The 22,515-nt window shown below is 36.8% G+C and overlaps 3 protein-coding genes across 4 annotated transcripts in view; 2 read left to right on the top strand and 1 right to left on the bottom strand.

Moving 5' to 3' along the window:
- Positions 1-289: 289 nt before the first annotated feature.
- LOC141433446 (TBC1 domain family member 13) lies at positions 290-15,114 on the bottom strand. Of its 2 annotated transcripts, XM_074095496.1 has the most exons (10): positions 15,058-15,114; positions 9,928-10,002; positions 6,728-6,801; positions 6,521-6,646; positions 6,257-6,435; positions 5,341-5,439; positions 4,360-4,570; positions 1,883-2,084; positions 1,188-1,310; positions 290-1,080 (listed from the first exon to the last, which is right to left on the bottom strand). In XM_074095496.1, the coding sequence occupies exons 2-10, from the start codon at positions 9,966-9,968 to the stop codon at positions 960-962; spliced, it is 1,176 nt and encodes a 391-aa protein (XP_073951597.1). In that variant the 5' UTR covers positions 9,969-10,002; positions 15,058-15,114; the 3' UTR covers positions 290-959. The 2 variants fall into 2 exon arrangements, with proteins under 2 accessions (XP_073951597.1, XP_073951606.1); XM_074095505.1 differs by lacking the exons at positions 9,928-10,002; positions 15,058-15,114 and adding an exon at positions 8,428-8,650.
- A 1,236-nt stretch (positions 15,115-16,350) lies between these two features.
- Positions 16,351-17,456, top strand: LOC141433461 (venom allergen 5.01-like). Its single transcript, XM_074095515.1, has one exon. The coding sequence runs from the start codon at positions 16,396-16,398 to the stop codon at positions 17,434-17,436; it is 1,041 nt and encodes a 346-aa protein (XP_073951616.1). The 5' UTR covers positions 16,351-16,395; the 3' UTR covers positions 17,437-17,456.
- Positions 17,457-19,507: 2,051 nt separating this feature from the next.
- LOC141433564 (uncharacterized) overlaps positions 19,508-22,515 on the top strand; it is a 43,334-nt gene continuing 40,326 nt past the window's right edge. The window contains exon 1 of the mRNA XM_074095663.1: positions 19,508-19,675. Coding sequence (XP_073951764.1) covers positions 19,576-19,675 — 100 coding nt within the window. The 5' untranslated portion in view covers positions 19,508-19,575. The remainder of the gene's footprint in view (positions 19,676-22,515) is intronic.

Consider the following 22,515-nt stretch of genomic DNA (forward strand, 5'->3'; position numbering starts at 1 on the left):
TCCGAGGAATCGACTTTGAAATTCAGTAGGAACCGTTGAGGAGTTATAATACAAAATACGAAATCCGTAGAAAAATATTATTTGATTTCTTAGTAACAGCTATGGAATGGAACCCTTTTTTTGGCCTGAGGAAAATCCTTTAAGGATGCTACCGGCCCACGGAGGGTATGTGTGATTCTCGCCTCTGAATGGGGCGGTGTACCCACTAAAAACCCCAAGGGTGTTACTCTTCATCAGAAATATTTCTTCAGAAAGGGTGAAGTAAAAAATAATTACAGAAATTACACTGAAAGAATGTTTATTCCGTATACATTAAGTAAACTATTTATTTTACATCATTATATTGTCAGTGTAGAGATATTACGAAAAAAATACGATTTAAGACTAATCTCATATATATTAAGAGTTGCAAAATCTAAACATATATTTTGAGAGCTTTAAAAGCAACCCCAACAAGACAAAAAAGGTTAATAAAAATGTTATCAATCACTATGGCAGATACCAGATAGAAATACATTATTGCAGCCTAGGCAACAGCCTATGAGATGCATAAAAGTAGGTGCAATTGCCACTTACCACTTCCAACTTAGGTGGTAAGTAAGGTAACTTCCACTAGGAATACCTATCTCTACGTTATTATCCATTTTTTTTTATACTTTCCTCAAAATTTAAAAGGATATTTTAGTTAAGTTAGATAGTATTTTCTGGAATCGGCTTTTCCTGTACAATGGAAAAACTTGGAATAGCTCATCAAAATTATACCACTTCTTGCGGCGCGCTCGGTATGCCACATCGTAGTTTTGTACGGATATAATTTTGTGATTATGACTTACACACAAAGTTTAATGCTTTAAAATAACTCCAATCCAAACTTACATTCTAAATCGATTGACGATATAAAGTTACGTATAAAATATTTAAGATTAGTGTAGAGAGCCAGAAAATGATTTTGTTTAATATTATCTTCTGGATATTTCTACAGCCTTGTTAAGTATAAGAGACACGTCCATTGGCGGGAAATTTTGCAGGAGTTTGACGTTGGATGCGAAGTCACTATTGAGCAAATTTTCTTCCACTAATCTGCAACAATAATGGGGAATGAGTAAGTTAAGATACTTGCATAACAAGTTTGCATGCATAAAATTAAGAAAAAGTATAATTTAAATAGTGAATAATTTACTACTTACAATATCATTGCACAGCAAATGTGAATTAGAAAATCAAATCTCATTGAATCCGCAAATAGAGAATCCCATATCCTCTCCACGTCCGGCAAGGAAAATTCCTGTGAGAGCAACAACGTGATCCACCTGAAACAAGTGTAAACTTTAGTGGCATAAAAATTTTATGAACCTATGAAGCATATGGGTACTTTAATGTCGATGCAGTGAAATGAATATCACTTCTCGACCCAACTAATAAATAAATAACACATAGGTGTATATTATCCAGTTTATCAGAGTAGCCAAGTCACTCCAAACCGCTTAACAGATTCAAATGCAATTTGGTATGGAGATGGTTTAACAGCCTGGGAAGGATAAAGGATAGTTTTATTCCGAAAAATTACATAGTTCACATCACATGGGATAGTGATGAACGAATTCTTCGCAGCGCTTATTATTAAATCGCAAGAAAGTGTAGAAATGAAATATGGCACGTGTTCTACTACAACATTAAAGGGACCCATGTTTCCCATGGGACTTGGCAAAATTCCGGAATTTCAATTCAACCCTTGACCTTTATGGTTCATGTGAGCGTAGCCGTGTGTTAAGGCTAGTTTCGATTATTTTAGAACGTTTTGCGAAGCAGATGCATCTGTCGTTAATTATACGTCATATTTATGAATATGGCTATGGCTATATGATTTAAATTAGAAACTCACCTAAAACTATAATATTGGGGTCGAAGTTCCTGTACTTCCATCCGCTGCCAAACCTGAGGGCCATTCTTTTTCACACAATCGCATAGCCTGGTCATCATATAGTTGATGCCGCTCTCGGTTTCGTCCAGGGTGCGAATGAAGAAATCACGAATTTCAGACATTAAATTCGTAAAACAAAAAAAGCAGTCCGCTTCGGCATGTTCTGAAACACGAACACGACGTACATTATTGTAAAGTGCAAACTACACTACAGCACAACGGCATCTACAGTACACCTGCAACGTGCAATAGTCAAAATTTTTGACGTTATTATTTAATACATGACAATCTTATCGCATTCACTGCCACCGACGCATATATGCGTTTTCGGAACATCGCCCAGTGCGGCTGTAATAATTATTCATACATTTTGAACGCACATGTGCGTCGGTGGCACCTGTGTAAGTCAGGTGGCAGTGAATGCGTTAATGCTTTCTCTACATCTAACTCAATGTTTTCTCCAATGTGTGCCTGTGGGTATACGACCCTAACAAGCAGCCCTTAAAATACATTCATAGTCGCCTTTGTACGAGGCGAGGACGCAGATAGTTGCTACATTTAAAATTTAAATTATTCTGCAAGTAGGTCACCATGCAAAGGATTCTTTTAAAATTATTTTTCATCACACTTTCTCGTAAACAGTGTCGTAACATGCAGGCTACCTTAGTTGCAACCCCCCAAATAAAACCCTCGACCTTAATGTGCTTGTCATGAAACCCGCGGTCGGTAAATGAGTCATTGCGCGTACAAATTTTCTTGCCATGAAGCCCAAGGTCGGTAAATGAGTCAGTGCCCGTACTGATAGCGCTGCGCGCGCTCTTGCTGCAGGACTACATGGACCACCACATGCACACGCACGTTGCGGCGCATGCCGAGGGAGGGGGAGGGCGACGTTGCCAAGAGCACAGCCTAAGGTATCGCCAATATTTGGAAGAATTATATTTTTTCTTTTACAAATATAAAATTTTACTTGCAAATGTGATGAAAAACATTGTATGTCGCACGGGCGGTACTAGAATTACGAACTTCTTCGACTTCGGGCTTCTAATAGACACTCGTTCGTAATTCCTTATTTACCGCCCTTAAGACACAATGTACTATTGCATTGTCTTCTATGAATGAGGGCTATTGTGGTCAGTTGACGCTAGTATCGTAAGGTCCGTTTGACAACTTTGACATTTGCGCGGCGCTCGTGATTGGTTAATCTCTTCACCGCCAGAGTCGTCCAGTCGGGACAGCCAATGGAATGCCTCACACGCCACCAACATTCAACTCGAAATTAATCCTGCGCTGGAGTTAAAAATCAAGTTGGTTTGTCGCTGGTTTTTCGGTGGCGTACAGAGTACAGTCAGCATCAAAAGTAGCGGATCACTTTTTTACTTTGTCGTTTTAACACATTTGTCAAATTTGTATGGTGTTCAGTATGTTACTGCAAAACGATAAGGTACAGTCACCAGCATCATTAATTTCTGCCACAGCGGAGCGTGCAAAAATACCTGACACGTCCTTCCGGCCCTAGAAATAGGTCGTATCAGATATTTATGCACGCTTGTTGTGTCAGATATTGGTGCCGGTGACTGTACAAAAGTATGCAGCTAGTTTTAATGCTGACCGTACGTCACTTCGTTTGTTTTGTGGCGGTGAAGAGGTTAAATAGGTGACTAAATGAGCCAATTGCATTGCAAACAAGACTGAAACGTCAAACGGACCTCACGATACTAACGCCATCTAGCGATATTCCGCCTGTCAAAAACCCTCATTATCTCAAAAAGATTATCTATCATTGCCGAGTAGAATACATTACAAGAAACGTGTAGGGACCTATTTTTTATCAAAAAATAAAATAAAATATTGACCACTAAAACAAACTAAAGTAAAACTAAATAAATAAATAAATACTAAAATACTTTGACTATGAAAAAGTTTCTGAACAAAAAACTATGGATGGATGGAAACTGGGAACATTGGCGGACTGAGCCAGTTCGGAACCCGGGGCGGCAAAGCTCAATGAGGCCCTCCCAGTCTTAGAAGTTGACCTAAGCATATTTTTAGCCTCGTTCTTGACTTGATCAAGAGAACTCGTGCACATTTGGAGGACTGGATGCCTGGGGCACGTCGGCCCTTCCGCTCCACTATTAGTCCGCTACTGACTGGGAATAGAGTTATTACGGCATCCATCAGCTATTGAAAGGTCTTTGTCATCATCTCAGCCGTAGGACGTCGACTGTTGGCCATAGGCCTCCCCCAAAAACATCTATTTGCATCGGTTGGAAGCGGCTTGCATCTACCGTGAACCCGCGGCTTTAATCAGGTCATCCGTCCATTTCGTTGGCGGACGTCCCACGCTGCGCTTCCCCCCACCCGGTCTCCATTCAAGAACTTTTCGGCCCCAACGGCCATCCGTACTCCGTGCTACTCGTATATGGAAAGGTACTCACGTCTATATTCCGAGTTGGGGTCAGTCGCGAAGGTGTGGTAAATGGGTCCTATGATCTCGTTCATGCCCTGCACGTAGCCCTGGCCCGGATTCAGCTTGGCGTAGAGGAACAGGAGCCGTTCCACTACCTCCCAGTGCGCCTCGCAGCCCTCGCGCAGTGGCGCGTAATCCCCGTGCGGCTGGCTGTCCGAACGACGGATCTCGTTGCTCAACTGGAAGGAAGCAAGCCACAATTATCAAACCTAGAACTTAGGTACGAATAACATAATAGGATATTTGACAATTTATAGGCTTATGTACAGACACGTTCGTAAACTTCGGAGCAAAAATTTGTTTAAAAATATCTGAACTTATATTTTAGATCAAATGTTTGCTCAGAAGTTTATGAACTCGACTGTACAGTCAAGGGCAAAGATATTGACACAACCAAAGTTGCAAAAATATGTATACACAGCCTTAATGTTAAGTGCATAAAGTCGTCTATACATATTTTTGTAACTTTGATCGTGTATGTCTTTGCCCTTGACTGTACTCTGTCTGAATGAGCTGTCAATGAATCATAAACAGACGTTAAAAAAAACACTTTTTTAAATCATCTTTTGACAAATAAATATGTGTGAATAAAAAAACAATAGTTACATAATTTAAAAATCGTCTTAAATTAAAAGCATTTTACACTTTTAAACAGTTAAGTCTTGGAGAAACCAACTTCATTTGTCCCGTTGAAAGTGTCCTTAAAGTTAAAGGAAATCAAAAATAATACATATACAGTTTAATTTCATGTATATATACTTGGGATTAAACTGAATAGAAATATATAAATTTCTAAATCTGTGATAGGTAACATATAACACCTTCACCTACAAAAAGTTAACTTTGGGATTATCACGCTTTTCCCTTGATTGAGAGATCTGAAGTTTATCAATGAAACACATTTAATCTGAAAACATATATTAACGTTCGTAAAAAAATGGATACCTACCTTAGCAACACCCAAGCCCCGTCGTTCCAGAGTAGAATACTTGAGCATTGATTGTTCAACTCGCTTATGCAATCGTTTCACACCATTGCTGTTGACGATCTGTATCAATAGTATCAAAACATACAAGTAAATTCTAATATTATAAATGTGAAAGTTCGTGTTTGTTATTACTTAACGCTTTAAGGGTATGATGGATTGGGTATGTAGATAGCTAGACATGTTGATTAAGACAGGCCACTTTTTCGAAATCAAAACAAATTTGGTACAGTTATTTTAATGCAATCATGCATCAATGAAAATCATGTTGTAATTTTTGACAATTTTCATGGGATTTTTTTTGTTTCTCTTTCACGCTAATATGGCTGGATTTGGATGAACTTCAGTATGTAGATAGCTAGGCGTCTGGAATAACACATAGGCTACTTTTTATCCCAATATTCGCACAGGATTGGAATAAATTTCCAAAATTTCAACAACTGGGATTAGAAACACGAAATTTGGTGTGGGTGTTTTGTAGGCAACTTAATAAAATCCGTAATGTAATTTTGCAAATACCCATCACAGTTGAGGAAAATTCTGGGATTTTATTCAACTGCCTGATCTAAAGGTTTACGCATGCAAAGTTTTGGGTAAAATGCTATCGATGTGCATTGTCAGAAAAAAGTGTACCCTGTACTTTTTAAAAATCTAACAAATTTTGGGTTATTTCTACTCAGAATCAAGAGTACTATCGATTTAAGCAATAAAAAAGTGTCCCACTTTTAATTGTCAGTTTTGTGACTCAGTTAACCATACATGTTGTATGGACCATCACAAAACTGACTAATAAATTCTGTATGGAAAATTAAGGACAATAAAGGCAAAATGGGTACATTTTTTCTGAAAAAAAAAACCCTCCGATGCATCTTACAAGTACCTCGGGGCATGGGAATTCTGTTGCTGATTGAAAGAATGAGATATCAGGACACAACCGTCTCACGTCTTTATCAATTTGTAACAAAACTTCATTGTCTTTAAAGTAAGTACTCCATGAGCTGTCAGGACTGATGTTCAGAGGGTGATCGCTGGGCCCACCAGGAGAGACAATGATCTCATCTGTAAAAATAGAAAAATCAATATCTTTACTGTAACTTTATGGTGAAATAACCACAAGTTAAGATATTTGCATTCAAAGACTCACTTATATACTGGTTGTAAAGTTGTCGTTTAGTGAGAATAGTTGATTCCCAATTATTCTTTTCTGGAGGAATGTAGTGCAATAATATCTTCCATACGAGTGACCGTAAGCCCTTGTCTTCAGGGATTCCTGACAAAAATTAAATAATGCAACAATTTAACTTATTAAAAACCAACATTATTATCAAGTTAATATAAAAATGGTGATTACCATTAAATGCCAATTTGCGGAGAGAATTGATGTCAATTATTTCATTGCCAAGTATTTCCTCAAAATGTTTAATCCTGTAAAAATAATGTGTACATTAACCAGCTAGTTTCACTTCTTTATGTATTTTATGAATGTGGCATGACATGAGTCACATCTAACTACATATATATTGATTGTGTGACACTTTTGATCTAGTTTATAATTATTATTAGACCTCAGTATACAGCCAAACACAAAGATACCATATATTGTATCAATCTTTTCCCCTCGTTGCATTGGAAATTAGATGTATTTAGTTGATTGTACTTGGTATTCCAGGAGCCTGATTTTTTTTATGGAGCGGACCTCCATAGTCTGTCCAAGTCATACCTATCTCTAAAGTTACACATATCTATTTTCTTTTGTAAAGGTGTTTCAAAATAATTACTATCTGTAGTCGCAGTAGTAAAAAGTTTGGGATCCCCTGTCCATATATTAGAGCGGGTTCTGGAGGGAGTTGTGTATGCAAAATTAGAGAACCGCATTCTGTGAATAGTTTCGAACTCAGAAAAGCTTCCAAATTATGATTCTGAATGTCTCCTCGCAGGAGGGCCGGTGGTCCATTTTTTTTTTCATACCTGAACAGAACATCAAGACATCATGTAAATGGACTGAAAAAATGCTTTTAAACCATTTTAACAATTATATTCCTGACAATATCCCATTTTTACAAGCTTTCAATTAACTTGTAATGTATCTATGTATGTATGTCTTGTAATGTATGTCTGTATGTACCAATATGTGGGTCAAATTTTGCAAGTTGAATTTGACCCACTTCCAGTAGCCGGATTGACTTGAAATTTGGCATACTAATGTAAATCTGATGTTAATACAATAATTGGATTGTGACATCCTGGTGGTCCAACTAGGATCATCTCTGAAGGACGGAACTCTTCAACGTTTAATGGCATTGACTTCAATTTGTCACGGAAATGTAGTTTAGACGACGATAAAAGTACAATCAACAATAAGTACAGTCAGCAAAAAAGCTTGTATTAAAAATGAAATCTTTAATGAAATACTTTTTGTTAGTATTAAAAATAAAAGTTATCAACTGACTCAGTATATGTATAAAAGCTTATAAAAATTAATATTATCACGAAATTAGTTATTAAAATGTTCCACAACCAATTTTTTCAGTCCATTTACATGACCCCTGGATCTCCTGGCAACCTTCAGAATCATAATTTGCAAGCTTTTCTGAGTTCAAAACTATTCACAGAATGCGGTCTCCTAATTTTGTATACGCAACTTCCCTTGGCGCCTGCTCTATATACCTAATTATACAAGTAGGGGGACAAGTGGATGATATATTTAGTTATCATTGCCACTACGAATAAAACCTCTAGGTTTCTCAGTAGGCAGTGGTATAAGTAGCAATATTAAACCAACCTTTTTACTTTTCCCTGTATTATTAATTTTAAGATCTTTTTGAATAATTCAGGATTCGAGAGTACCAAGATCACGAAGGAGTAAAAATTACAATCTTCGTGTCTTCATAAGTTTGCTTTATGTTGTTAATACATAAGATATAAGAGAGTACAGTAAGAAGTACGCCCCACAAAGTTATGATAACAAGAACATTAACAACATGACTCTTGATTATTAGCAGGTATATAAGTAAACAAAAGTATAATCTACACTAGAATAAGTCATATTACCTCGCTCTATGTAAACTCATTTTTCACTATGATAAAATTGATAATTATAATATCTTATATGCACTTCATGGTTTGTTCAGTAATTATGGGCTTGCTTTGCTTTGCTGTTCGTTCGGTTCGACTCGACTGGTAAACTGACGCAGGGCTACTACGAAAGTCGAAGTTCGTATCGTACCGTCCCTCTCGCTCTCGTGTATAGTATAAGTGTCAGAGGAACCGCACGACACGAACTTTCGAGTTTCGAGTTTCATAGTAGGCCTGCTGACTGAGTGAGGTGACGTGAGACGTGACGTGACCGTGACGTAGTCTGAGTCCGACTCACTCACTCGGCTGGATAGAGGGTTACCAGATGAAAATTTACTAAATAATTTGGTAAAATAAATTTTGACTGATAAGAGTTGTTGCTAACAGAGGCCAAAAAACCGAGCAAGTTCGAATGTAAGAGTAAAGGCCGCCTTACACATGCTCGTAAGTAGCATGCTAATAAGCATTATAAGCATGCTAGTACCTGAAGTACCAGTATGCCACTAAACAACATGCTTAATAATAGCACGTGTCCGATACACATATGATAGTAGGTAGCATTTGCTCAATAGTAGCATGTTCTCGTGATAGTAACTAGCATATGTACCAGTAAGTATTTATCTACCTTAAGACCAGCAGCGAGTCTTGACAGTGGCATAGCATTGTAAAGTAAAATTTATTCTGGCAACCCTAAAAATCAGTTAGAAATTAGGAAGCAGCAATGTAATCTAATCAAAATTGAATTGCAAAAAATGTAAAAAAAAAATGTAAAGCTAAGTTTATAGATTATTCAAGTTTGCAGGAAAATGTGATCAATATTGAAAATGTTAACAAAGAAAAGGACAAAATACCAAAATACAAACTTGATCCATTCCAAAGTCCATTCTTCATCAATATCCATGACTCAAGAAATTCAGCCTAAAAATATTTTTCTAAATGAATTGAATCAATTTTTTTGAATAAAATCCTTGCTGTCTCATTTTTCATTCATTTGCATTAATTTCGCACAACGTAGGTACGAATGTTTGCGCCCGAGTGTGTTCCGTTCCCAGGCCCTACTAATACTATTCGAACTTTGTACCTATCTTGCCGTCCCGCTGACGCTTATATATTATTTAATATATGAGTGAGGGGGACGATACGATATGAACTCCCGATGTTTGTACTTCGTAGTAGCTCCCCCCCCCTTTCCCGCCTGGCCATAGGGCCACTAAACTCTCTACTTAAAAGTATAGTAGGTATAGACCTACTATACTTTTAAGTAGATAATGAACCCTTCGTGCGACAGTCCGACTCGCACTTGCCGCTTTTTATTATTAGTATGTTCGTGACTAAGTATACCTACTTAACTATTTACTAACTATTTAAACACCAAACGTTATTTGATATCCCTTGCCTTTAACTTAATTACCTCCCTGTTCCCTCACTCTTAATATATTAATGTATCTACAAGAGATGTTATCGATCTTCACTTACCGACGAGATTTCGATGCGATAGAAAAAATATTTTTCATCATCCTTGAAATATATGAATTCCTCTAGTTTAAACAACTGTAAAAAATAAGAGTAGGTTATAGTCCATTCAGGATAACACTGGACTCTAGAAGGTCACAGAAGAAGCGGTTCTAAATATTTTTTGTGAAGTCGTGATGAATGATGATGATGAATAAAAGAAGTAATAAGACGTAGTCATAAATTTCTTTACTTACTTTGCAAGTAGATAAATACGTGATACGTGTAGGTACTTACAAAATAACACAATGTTAATACGTAATTTGCTACATAATATTAATTCGATTTATATTTATAACATAATTTAATAACTGTGTTTCGTGGACTCATCCGCTCTCATTCCCTGATTAAAAATATTCTACTCGTAGTTTCTGCTATTAAGTTCAAGCTTTTTTCCATTCCAAATTTCATCAAATTTAATGCAGTGCTTTAGTTGTGAAAAGATATCTATTCGTATAGGAAGGTCATCACATTTTGATCCAAACTGGCGATTCAAAACTACAAATAATGTACAGAATATTTCTTGAGTTCACAATATTATAAACGTTACATTTCTTGCAGAATGTTCTACCTCTGCCTCTTTAGGTATTTTATAGGAAGACATTTCTGTTTTTAACAAAATAGAAAAAGTTTTTTTATTGTTTTAAAATTATTATATGAATAATAGCGAAGTTAATCTCACTAATATTAATTATAATTACGAAAGTTTGTAAGTCTGTATGTTTGTTTGTTACCTACATCTTCACGTCTTAACCGCTGAACCGATTTAGGTGAAATTCGGTATACAGATAGTACAAGTCCCGGGGAAGGGCAGAGAATAGTTTTTATCCCGGAAAATTGCATAGGTCCCGCTGGATAGCAATAAACGAATTCTATGTGGACGGAGTTGCGGGCAACAGTTAGTTAATGAATAATTGAAACTAATAGTGACGTCTTCGATATTTTAATTAGAATTCAGTTTAGACCGTATAAAAAAAATGCAATTTATTAAATGACTTCCTAAAGCGTGCATCATAAAGAGCCTATTTTCCTTCTGTCCATTCCTATATTGAACAGACTTTAGTATCTAAGAAGTTTGTACTTATCCTATATTATCACAAAAAAACACCAAGTGGAAGTGGAACCCGTCCTTTTTAGGGTTCCGTAGTCAACTACTACGAACCCTTATAGTTTCGCCATGTCTGTCCGTCTGTCTGTCTGTTTGTCTGTCTGTCCACGGCTAAAAGCTCAGAGACCGTTAGTATCGTACTACAGTGTTCAATATAGGAAAGGACAGAAGGAAAATAGGCTCTTTATATAGTGAACGCTTTATCGTGCACGACAGTAAGTCATTTAATAAATTGCATTTTTTTAGAGTACGATTTAAACTTAATTTTAATTAAAATATCGAAGACATAATATTACTTTCATTTATACATTAACTAACTGTTGCCGGCGACTCCTTTCACGTAGAATTCGTTTATTGCTATCCTGCGGGAACTATGCAATTTCCCGGGATAAAAACAAGATAGAAAGGTAGATTAGTGAGATTAACACTTTGCTATTATACCTATCATAATTTAAAAACAATAATAAACTCATCCCATTTTGTTAAAAATAGAAATATCTTCCCATAAAATACCTAAAGAGGCAGAGGTAAACAACATTATGCAAGAAACGAATCGTTTATAATATTGTTAACTCAAGAAATATTCTGTACTTAGGTACATTACCTATTTATAGTTTTCAATCACCAGTTTGGATCTAAATGTGACGACCTTTAATCATAAAATATACAAATAGTTAACATTTCACACCAAATTTTATGGAACTTGGAATAGAAAAAAGCTTGAACTTCCTAGCTGGAACTACGAGTCGAATATTTATAAGGGGATCCCATGCCCCAATGACCTTCGATCTGAATTCCTTAGTTTTCTAATGTTTTTTGTAGCTTATTATATTAAAAAGAATGGTTTTAAGCAATATAGTATCCTATATTCACTTAAAAAATCATTGTCTTCGAGATATTTGGCATCAAAGTTGAACAATTTTAGGCCAAAAAAACTGGTTAGTTTTTAGAGACGTCAAAGACTAACCCAAATATGTAGACTTCGTATATGTTAGATCTTTCACGTCAATAGAGATACGAAATGTGTTTTTTCAGGCAATGTTTAAAAAAATCATACAAAATTAAGTATTCATTTTTTTCAAAATCCGGTAGACAAAAATGGAGATAAAAGATTGGAGAACCGATAGCCGTTTGACTTATAATTCTATCTGTAGTGCAAAAGTAGGAGATACGATTCAAAACTTGTCAAAAATCGATGAAAACCTCGGGTAGCCCCTTAAACAGCGGGGCTACAATCGAAAATCGAAGTTCTTGTCGTTCCGTCCCTCTGACACTTATACTATTTAATACGAGAGTGAGAGGGACACTACGATAAGAACTTCGATTTTCGAATTTCGGTGTACCTAAGTCCCGGATGAGTCCACGAAACACAGTTATTAAAAGTATAAATATAAATCGAATTAGTATTATGTAGCAAATTACGTAAGTATTGATATTGTGTTGTTTTGTAAGTAGATGTAGTTACATTAAGTATTCATCTACTTACAAAATAAACAAAATTATGACTTCATCTTATTACTTATTTTATTAATCATCATCATCATTACGACTTCACAAAAAATGTTCAGAACCCCTTCTTCTGTGACCTTCTAGAGTTCAATGTTATCTTGAATGGACTGTAGAAAGCTGTAATTTGGCATGAATAGGTATATTGTCACGCAGAAAAATGGTAAAATAAAATAAAAAGTTTTTTTTAGGGTACCTCGGTACCATCAGCCAAATAAGTGGTCTACCAATTTTTAAACAAGTTCCTATCAAATGAATATGACGCTAAAGTCGAACTTTCAAGTTGACAGACACGTCTATTGGCATTATTGTATAATGACATGCAAACGATTATCAGCTTTAGGGTGGTAGACCATATATTTGGCTGATGGTACCTCCCATAGACGTAAAGTGGGGGTAATATTTTTTCTCTATCGGTCTTTTAAATCCTTTGGGGGGTGCCAAGACGATTTTTTGATTCAGTGATCTGTTTACGAAATATTGAACTTAAATGCAAATTTAATTAAAATCAAGCCCCCCTCCCCCCTAAAATCTAAGCTGTTGGGTGGAAAAATTGGAAAAAATTAAAGATGGTAGTAAGTATATCAAAATAAGGAAAATTATATCAGCTAAGATTGCTTGAGAATTATTAGTTATAGGTCCTAGTTTAGGACTAAATAATAGCAGCCTAAGGTATAAAATATACCTAAACTTGGAAGATTCCGTTCCATACACAATACGAAAACCTTCGAAAAATATTACTTGATTTTTTCGTAACGGCTACGGAACCCTATCTTGGGCGTGTCCGATGCGCTGTTGGCCGGTTTTTATTTTCAATAAAAAGTCTAAAAGAGTTTGGTTTCGGCGATTGTTGTAAAAATATAAGTTACAAATAACTCTTTCAAAAAAACCTGGTCGGCGGCCACGCGCGATGTAAGGTTCCTTAGAATACTTATGCAGCATATATTCAACAGCGGGGCTACTACAAAATTCGAAAATCGAAGTTCGTGTCGTTCCGTTCCTCTGACGCTTACTTATACTATTTAATACGAGAATGAGAGGGATGGTACGATACGAACTTCGATGTTCGAATTTCGGAGTAGGCCCTCAGCTATTAAGTTTTGATCTACCTACTAGTACCTACTTGTATGCTACTTGTTAACTTCAAGTTAGATCACGTCTGGACTATCTATCTAATAGCACAGTCCTATTTAGGGTTCCGTAACCAAAATGGCAAAAACGAAACCCTTATTAAACCGCTATTTAGTTTTGTACTTAAATTACAAAAATAAATATTTAAACGGGGGGGGGGGAAGGGGGGCACTCCAGTCCATACACGTAACAGCAATTGAAAAATTTTTTTTTCACTCGCATCAACGTGTGGCACATAGTAAGGTTTCTCAAAAACTTTTTGATTAAGTGAAGATTTCCGGAAATAATCGCTCCCGAAGTAGCAAAAATTGTGTCTCCCTCTATCTTGTAAACCGTTTGTCCAAAAAATATGGAAAAGTAACGCTTAATAAATACTTTCAGCGAAAATTTGATTTCAACATGATCGGATATACCTACTGTTTTTGAGTTATTGCTGAAAAACTGCACTTCTCAACAAAAGGTTGTAAGTGCCGTGAAGATACGCTCTTTTTCTGGTAATAGATTTGAAGACTGTAGTAAGTGTTTTAATTGTGTTATAACGCACATAATATTACTTAATTTTTTCGTAATGGCTACGGAGCCCTATTTTGGGCGTGTACGACACGCTCTTGGCTGTTTTTTTTAAGTCGGTTAACAAATGACTACTGACATCTTTGGTGAGTGCGTAATTTTTTAAGTGTATAAAATGTTATTTTGATGATTCTACTTGCTACAATTTTCTTGACTAAAAATAGACGCGTCACGGCGTGCCGTGGTTCGTAAAACAAACTTTCCTAGGGGACTGGGGAGGAATCTCTTTTAGTTTTTGTCTTCCCCATACTGACCATGTACTTGTTCCTTTTCACTCTGTTCTTATGTAATGCCATAATGGTTGTGATCTTCTTCCGTCGTCATCACTGTATCAGGTAGTTAAAACAAGAGTCAAATCTGTGATGAATGCCAAAGCACCGAAGATTGACACAACACCTTTATTAAGAATAAATTCTGATTCCACTTTCATCTGGTCATCAGCTAATATCCAAAATGCTATGCCTGCACATGCAATGTTTAGCGTGACGGCCGTGACAAGAATAATAACCAAGAGGGTCTTATCACCAGGTAACAAGAAGCCTGCCTCGAGAAGAAGGCCAAACGTTAAAATTATGTGGCTCCCGAAAGTTCCGTTAAAAATGAATCGGGATTTGGAGAGTGGTTCTTCACATTCTGAACTATAGTATAAACCCAAAGCCATAATTGACATAGACAAGCCACGGAGAATCATTAATATCAGATTGTACATTCTAAATTACGTTAAAATTTATGAAGTTTGTGCTCGATATAAAAATAAATAGTTTTACGGTAATAGTTACCATTATTTCTTGTATTGTTTACAGCTGTCTTCTTGCGACATTACATTAGTTCACTCAAGTTCAATCCAAAGAGAATATAATGAGAATATAACGACAACGACCCACTCATTGATTTACTTAGTCATAAATTACATGCAATTTTTTAAAACGACTTTTAAGAAGGTCTCATTCGTCCGTGTTTCTTATGTAAAAGTCGTGTTAGGAATATTGATAGATAAGTATGTTATATTAATGTGTAATACAACTTTTTGTTCTAAAAGGAATTACTCACGATAACATTTCCAGTGACTAAATCATGGAATAGTAGATTGATAACCAAGGGTGGAAAGTGACCCATTTCCCCCGAGATATTTCTGGCGCTCGAACGAAGTGAGAGAGTACTTTTCATTTAGCCTGCGAGGAAAGTAAAATACTATAAAAAATAGAATAATAATAAATTGAATTTGCTTATATCCAACTTCCAACGGTACCATTTCGACTGGCCACTTGCCACGGCCGATTATAAAAAAAAATCGAGTTGGTCACGACCTTGTCACGACCAAGGAGCTTATATACAAAACTGGTGGTTGAACGCGCTAACGAAGAAGTTTGACCTTTATTACTTATTTATATATTCCATCTCTTTCTTTCACATTTCACGAATGACTTTTATCTCTTTCTTAACCTAACTAAAGAAAGAGATGGAATATGTTCGTGACGTAATAAAGATCAAACTTCTTGTTTCAAACGGATTTTCGGCGTTCAACCACCAGTGTTGTATACATAGTATAAGCTCATTGGTCACGTGCATCTAGGATGGCCATGCCGAACGTGAAAAAAAAGTGTCATTGACGTAACTCAATTATCTTCATATTATCTTCGAATTCAATTCGAAAAATAAAAAATAAAATACTTTCCACCCTAGAGATGAAAACGCAATTTTCCACCCGGCTATCTAGGTACCCATGAAAATTAAACTTTCTGAACAGGAGAGATGAAAATAATATTTAAATTAATACTTAATATCAACAAAATAAAGTGCGCTCGTGCAAACGTTACCCATCGCACCTTTAAAATTAAAATGAAATAATTCGAAATTTTCTCATTTTAAAATTCAACCAGATTGTGTTGTATTTAAAGTTTATTTTGGAAATGTGGAGGTTTCAAATTGTTTCAGTTTTCTTTTAAGGGTGCACCATGTTCAGTCGCACTCTAGCTTCTAGGTCGCACTTTAAATGCCTTGATGCCAACAAGATAATATCGGTCTATAGGCAGTTATAAATGTTATAATACTCTTTGATCGGTCTTCTTTGACATTGTTTGACACGAGTTTTTACGTTGCACATTTTAAAACTTAAAATGTGTATTATATATTTAGTTTTGACTTGTTTTACGTTAGGATTAGCATTTTGCGACAGGAACAGTTCCAAACCATGGCTGGATTACTGTTCCCACCCGGATTGTTCGCTAAAGAACCAGCACACTATGTGCGCGGCCAGTGACAAGCAGAGCCCGCGGCTGTACGCGTCCGGCATGACGACGTGGATGCGGTTCCAGCTGCTGCTGCTGCACAACCGGCACCGCGACAACATCGCCATGGGGCTGGAGGCCGGCCAGCCGCCCGCCGCCAACATGCGCAAGATGTATTGGGACTACGAGCTCGAGGAGATGGCCGAGGTGTGGGCCCGGCAATGCCAGAAAAGACACGACGAATGTAGAAACACTATCAGGTTCAATGTTCTACAAAATATGGACGTACGTCCTATCGTGGCGAGAGTAACAGAGGCTCAGTTGTTGGCGGACGCGGTCGGAGCTTGGTTTTCAGGATCCAGGGTCTTACCTCAAGAACACGTTTGGTCGTTCAAGTTGAGCAATTGCAGTGCTCCGGGCGGTTGCAACTATCACTGGTATTCGGCCGCAGCGTGGGCTTCCACATGGCGTCTCGGTTGCTCCCAGTCACTTTGTACTGTCAAAAGGCGTTCTTGTGCTCTCTTCCGCAGGCGTCGCCATGGCGTAAGGCGGCAAGCCACGAAAGAAAACATGAAAAATGCAACTAGAACGACAGATAGTCCAAACCTATTACGCCGAACAAAATTCATGACGACTAAGCAACTTTTAGGTTTAGATGACTTTGCTACCACTTTGAAATCCAAAAATAGGGAGTCTCCGTTGCATCGTGGCGTTTTAGAAATGGAGAATGGCGATAAAAGTCGAAGGGATCCGAAAATTGTAGCGTTTACTTTTTGTAATTACGGACCTGCCGGGAACATCGACGGTTTTCCCATTTACGAGTCCGGAACGTCGTGCAGCAACTGTCCACAAGGCACGCAGTGCGGAGACCGCACGCACAGAGCCCTCTGTTCCGTCTTAGGCGACCCTGACAGCAAACCAGCGCTTTAATACAGTTTATTTTAAAGTTACTGCCGTTTTTAATTTGTCCCCTATAGCCATGCGTAACCATAGGTAGGTACAGTCAAGTTCATAAACTAGTGAGCAAAATTTTTATTAAAAATATCTGAACACGACTATTGTTAACGGCGTTAAAGCGTGTTCAGATATTTTGATCACATTTTTGCTCACAAGTTTATGAACTCGACTGTACCTACTAAAAGTATGATCATACTCGACTAAGAGCGTAAAACTTTGGATATTTATGTGATGCGAGGAAATATCGCTTCGTTACATTGTTGGGCCGCACACAGATATAAAATGATCGTGAAGCCAAAATGTAAAAAAAATATATTATAAAGAACCGACTACAAAAAACCCTTGAAAATTATTTTCTTTTAGTTTGAAGTCGGTGTTTTGCCTAAGCACGAGCCAGCAGTAGTGGGAGAAGCCCAATTTTTTTAATATGTAGGTATAATAAATAATAATAAAAATAATTTAATTCGGAAAACAGGTTCCATATGTTGTTAGTTAGGCCGTCTTGAAGGAAAAATAAATCTAGATTTAGTAGTTAAACCTGGCTTAAGATTGACAGTTCATACATTTTGACACTACTAAACTGAGGTTAACACTAACTCGAGATTTATGTGTTTACAGCAAGTAGCCATTAGTGTACTAATTATATAATAATACTAATTATATTGTAATGTACTTATTTAGATGGAGACGACTATAGGTCCATCCATCCCACTGAAGCACCGATTTCAAACTAGTAGAAAATTGTTTTCAAGGTTTTTGTAGTATGTTAAATTTTTGTTAATTTTTTTTTGGGTTTAGTTTAGTTTTTGATAAAAAATCATTTTTCCTCACTTTTTATTTTTAGCGATTGATTTGTAGCCAAAGTAGGTACTATGTTATATATGGTACATCTCAACGATTTCATCAAGCTCAAACACGTTACATTGTTTTTTAACAGAGTTCCGGTGTCTACCTTCCTTCCGGCTTCGTCATCAGATCAGTTTGAATTAATCATTAGGTACTTACCTAACTTAAAGCTTCTTCTTACTTAGTCACTTAACTATATTAATCGAGATCATTTATATCCGCCGCGCGAGCATACGCATTAATTAGCTTTGACGAGTTCCGTTGGTCATCTGCGGTGTTCTTCATCAGGTCCAGTTAACCAAATAAACTTTCTGAATGCAAATGCTTGACTTGATGGTAAAAATTTCAAAATTGCCATAGATGTTTCTATAAAATTTGAGGGTTGCCCCCGAAACTCCAATGAATCCACCAATTCCAATAAATACCTATACTATACTACAATTCATACCTTCTCAGTCTTCATATCAACTTGCCTCCCCCCCCTTCCCTCGGCCATCGGCCAACCATCGGCTGGCGACGACCTTCTGTTACGGCGCAACGCCACTAGTATACTGAGCAGTGTATTTTGTGCACTATTACTTGTTTCTGTAGTGAATACATATATTATTATACTTTATAGCACTCTGTAAGTCCAGGTACTCAGAAATATGTGAATACGACGTGCATACATAATATTAACTGTTATAGATCTGCTTGTGAGATTATCGGTCAAGTTTCAATGTTTGAGCTGAGCGATGGCAATGCCTATCGAGCATAAGCGAATGTTGACATTGGCAACCGATATCGCTAGCCAAGCACAGCCCCATAATTTAGGTCAATAGGGCCGTTGTCTGCATAAATCTTTATAACACCTTGTAGAAGCTTAGAACGAGGTAGGCGCAGAAAGGGTGTTGATAATCAATATCGCGCTCACTCATTCATTAGGTATTTAAGCTTGTAGCTACGGTTATGTTATCATGGTTAATCGTAGCCGGTTTATTATTGAGAAATATAATTTGTAATGTAATGTAATGTGTTCCTGTGCTATTAACGAGTATGAAACGTTAGAGCCTTCGTAGAGCATTCATGAATCGATGTAAGATTTCGTGATAATCGATTTCGTACATCTGTGCAATGAAGGCTCTTAAACCTTTGTAATTAAAAAACCTTAAAAACATTTTATTTTGAATTATTTTTGAATATAGGTGACTTACGTCAAGTTGACACCTATTTGCTTTATTGTTGTTTATCCAATTATTTATTAAATAAAATATTTAGCAATTCAACATGTTGTCGGCAGCTAAAGTTCGAATTCATGGGATGCAAGATGAAAATTGGGTTATCAAAGATAAGATTAACCAGTACAGAGGGTTAATAAAACTATACGGTAAGCATCTTTGGTAGCCATATATTTTACTTCAAAGACGCCTCAAAGACTTACTTTGAAATAAAAAAAAACGGTCAAGTTCATCATAATACTACAGAACGTATGTATAAACTTAAAATATGTAGAAAAATGTTTTCTTATGTACATTCAATTCCAGAGTAGGTTCTAATTAAGTAAATATTAAGGTCAAATACAGGCCACCGTGGAACCTTTGGAAAAGTCGTACGATTTTCCTTGTTAATTGCAGCGACTCCTAATTCCATCTAGTGTGCACATATAGAAACTCCAACCGATTCCTACATAGCGCTATCGAAGTTTCTGAACTCGGACGCATATTCACAACTCCCGACGCTCGTCCTTCGGACTTCAGTCCCCAGGCATAACACCTGCCTGGAGAGAGATTTCTCTATTGGAGCCTCCCCCACATATGATGTTTACTGTGAAATGGTTCCATGATGGCTCATGAATTAGTCCTTGACCGTACAAGTACATTACACATACATGATATGAAAAGGTTTTGAACCCTGCTTCTTTCAGTTTTTTTTCAAGGGTTCTCTAATGGAATATAAAAAAAAATTGAGGTGCCCTTTATGCAGCATACGATTGTGTACTTATACCTAATTATACTTTACAGATTAAATTAAGCACACGACACAATAAAGTTATTTTAATTTAGAACACAGCGACCAGTACTTCTTTAGACACTTAGGGGCTGTTTCACCATCAATTGATTAGCGTTAACCGACGGTTAAATTTGATGCCGTCTCCGTCTTTTCGAACAAAACAAATAGAGACGGCATCACACCTAACCCCAAGTTAACGCTAATCAATGGATGGTGAAACAGCCCCTTATTGTACTAAAATGATACCTATCGTTAAACACCAAGCTGAAAAGTGTTGACTCAAAAGCATAGCATATGAACGTAGTAATGACTACTTGTCAATTTTGTAAGTACTTAAAAAATAGGTTAAAGCATTGTCGGCCGCGGTGTACAATCTGAGACTTGGTAATGGAAGTAACCTTCCTAATGAATGATATGCACGCCATGAATATCAATAACAATTTTGATACAAATTACTATCCGCCGCTTGGACATCGACACCGTCAATATTTTTAGAGCGTCAGGGTAGTTTATTTAAATAAAAATACAATTTTTACATGATTAACGAAAAAAATTAGGCCATAAAATATTCCTGAGATTTGTTATTCGTTTCGTTTATGCATGAAAACTGAAAAACAAATAAAAAATAAATATTGGATAGGTGTCCAGGAAAACACCAAGATAACATTAAACTCATCTCCCACCACGGCTGGTCCCCGCGGGAGATTTTGACCGCCACCCTCTAGTAAAAAGATGCAAATCATATAACATCGCCACATTGAACACGAGAACCCTCCGGACCCATGAAAACTTGCTGGAGCTTGAAAATGCCCTGAAGAATATAAAGTTCGAACTAGGTATAAGCGAAATGCGGAGACATGAAGAAAAATAGAGGAATACACAGACTACATCTTATAACAAAAAGGAAAAACAGCTGGGCAGTATGGAGTCGCCTTCCTAATTAAAAGTCACCTGAAACAATTTGTCCAAGAAATAATAGGAATTTCTGACAGACTAGCAGTACTCAATGTGAAAGTACCAAACTATAAAAAGCCCTGGTCGATAATACCTACAAGTCTACGCGCCTACTGAACAAGCAAAGCAATCTATATAGGTACATTAGATTTATTTTACAAAGAAATATCACTAACAATACGCAAATATATGGAGAACCACATTATCTTAATGGTTGACTTCAATGCACAAGTAGGAGCAAGATTAAACCTCAACGAATATGTGCTGGGGACGTTTGGCCAGGGGCAAAGGAGTCGCAACGGACAGAGACTGGTCGAATTTCTTATGAAACACGACTTAATTCCATATGAAGAATCAACCATGGACCATGACAATATTCCAAATGAGCTGAGGAAAGGAATAATGAAGACCAACTTCCAGTCTTACACATATCATAACAAAGCTAAACTTCAGCACAAACCACCATGTCCGCGGAGTAACATTGGAAAGTATTTAATTTATATAGGGTAACCTATTCTGTCAATAATAGCAGATAGAAACTTCTACGGCTACTGAAAACAACCTAAACCAATACATTGCTTTATATCTAAACTATCCGATTTTGTTCTTGAATTCTTTGGTAAAACATAAGTATTCTACCCTGCCAACACAAAAGGACTAATTCTTCATAGTGAGCTCTTGACATCTTACGTCCTGTATTGTAAGTTAGGAGGGTAGGATTATAATTAAGACGGCATTCTTACTAAGCATAGCTACACATATTTCGATAAATATACTTATAGTAAATTTGTTTGGAATTCGTTACGAACTTTCATCCCCATATTTTCAAGTAGGTATGAAAAATTTCGAAATTTGAAAAGAGCCGGCACAAATGTTTTTTAGGGTTGACTTTGCTGTCCGTCCGTCCGTCTGTCTGTCAAGACCCTTTATCCCGTAAACGTACGGAGTAGGTATGTATCGAGTTGAAATTAAAACCCTAAACGTCCCGGAAGCTATGAAAAAAAGTTATAGGGTACTTCCGGCTGTCCTAGAAACTTGAAATATTGTATAAAGGAAGCTCTTACTTATAGCAAATTTTATTCCCTTTATAGCAAAATAAGTAAGAAAAATCTGAAAATCATAATTTTTCATGTCTGACTGTCTATGTCAATTAGTCATTTAAAATGACCCCACATTGCGTACATTTTGCTTATGAGCTTAGAATAAGCTCTGCTAACACTGGATATTCATAAATACCTATGCACGGAACCCTTGGTGCGCGAG

Source organism: Choristoneura fumiferana, chromosome Z (genome assembly GCF_025370935.1).
Source record: "Choristoneura fumiferana chromosome Z, NRCan_CFum_1, whole genome shotgun sequence".
NCBI classification, from domain to species: domain Eukaryota; kingdom Metazoa; phylum Arthropoda; class Insecta; order Lepidoptera; family Tortricidae; genus Choristoneura; species Choristoneura fumiferana.

Coding starts and splice junctions, on each gene's coding strand:
- LOC141433446 (XM_074095496.1), bottom strand. CDS start 9,968: ATGATGAAAAATATTTTTTCTATCGCATCGAAATCTCGTCG. Junction 4,571..5,340: donor GGGGCTTGGGTGTTGCTAAG/GTAGGTATCCAT, acceptor GCTTCCTTCCAG/TTGAGCAACGAGATCCGTCG. Junction 2,085..4,359: donor CCCCAACTCGGAATATAGAC/GTGAGTACCTTT, acceptor TTCGTGTTTCAG/AACATGCCGAAGCGGACTGC.
- LOC141433461 (XM_074095515.1), top strand. CDS start 16,396: ATGTGTATTATATATTTAGTTTTGACTTGTTTTACGTTAGGATTAGCA.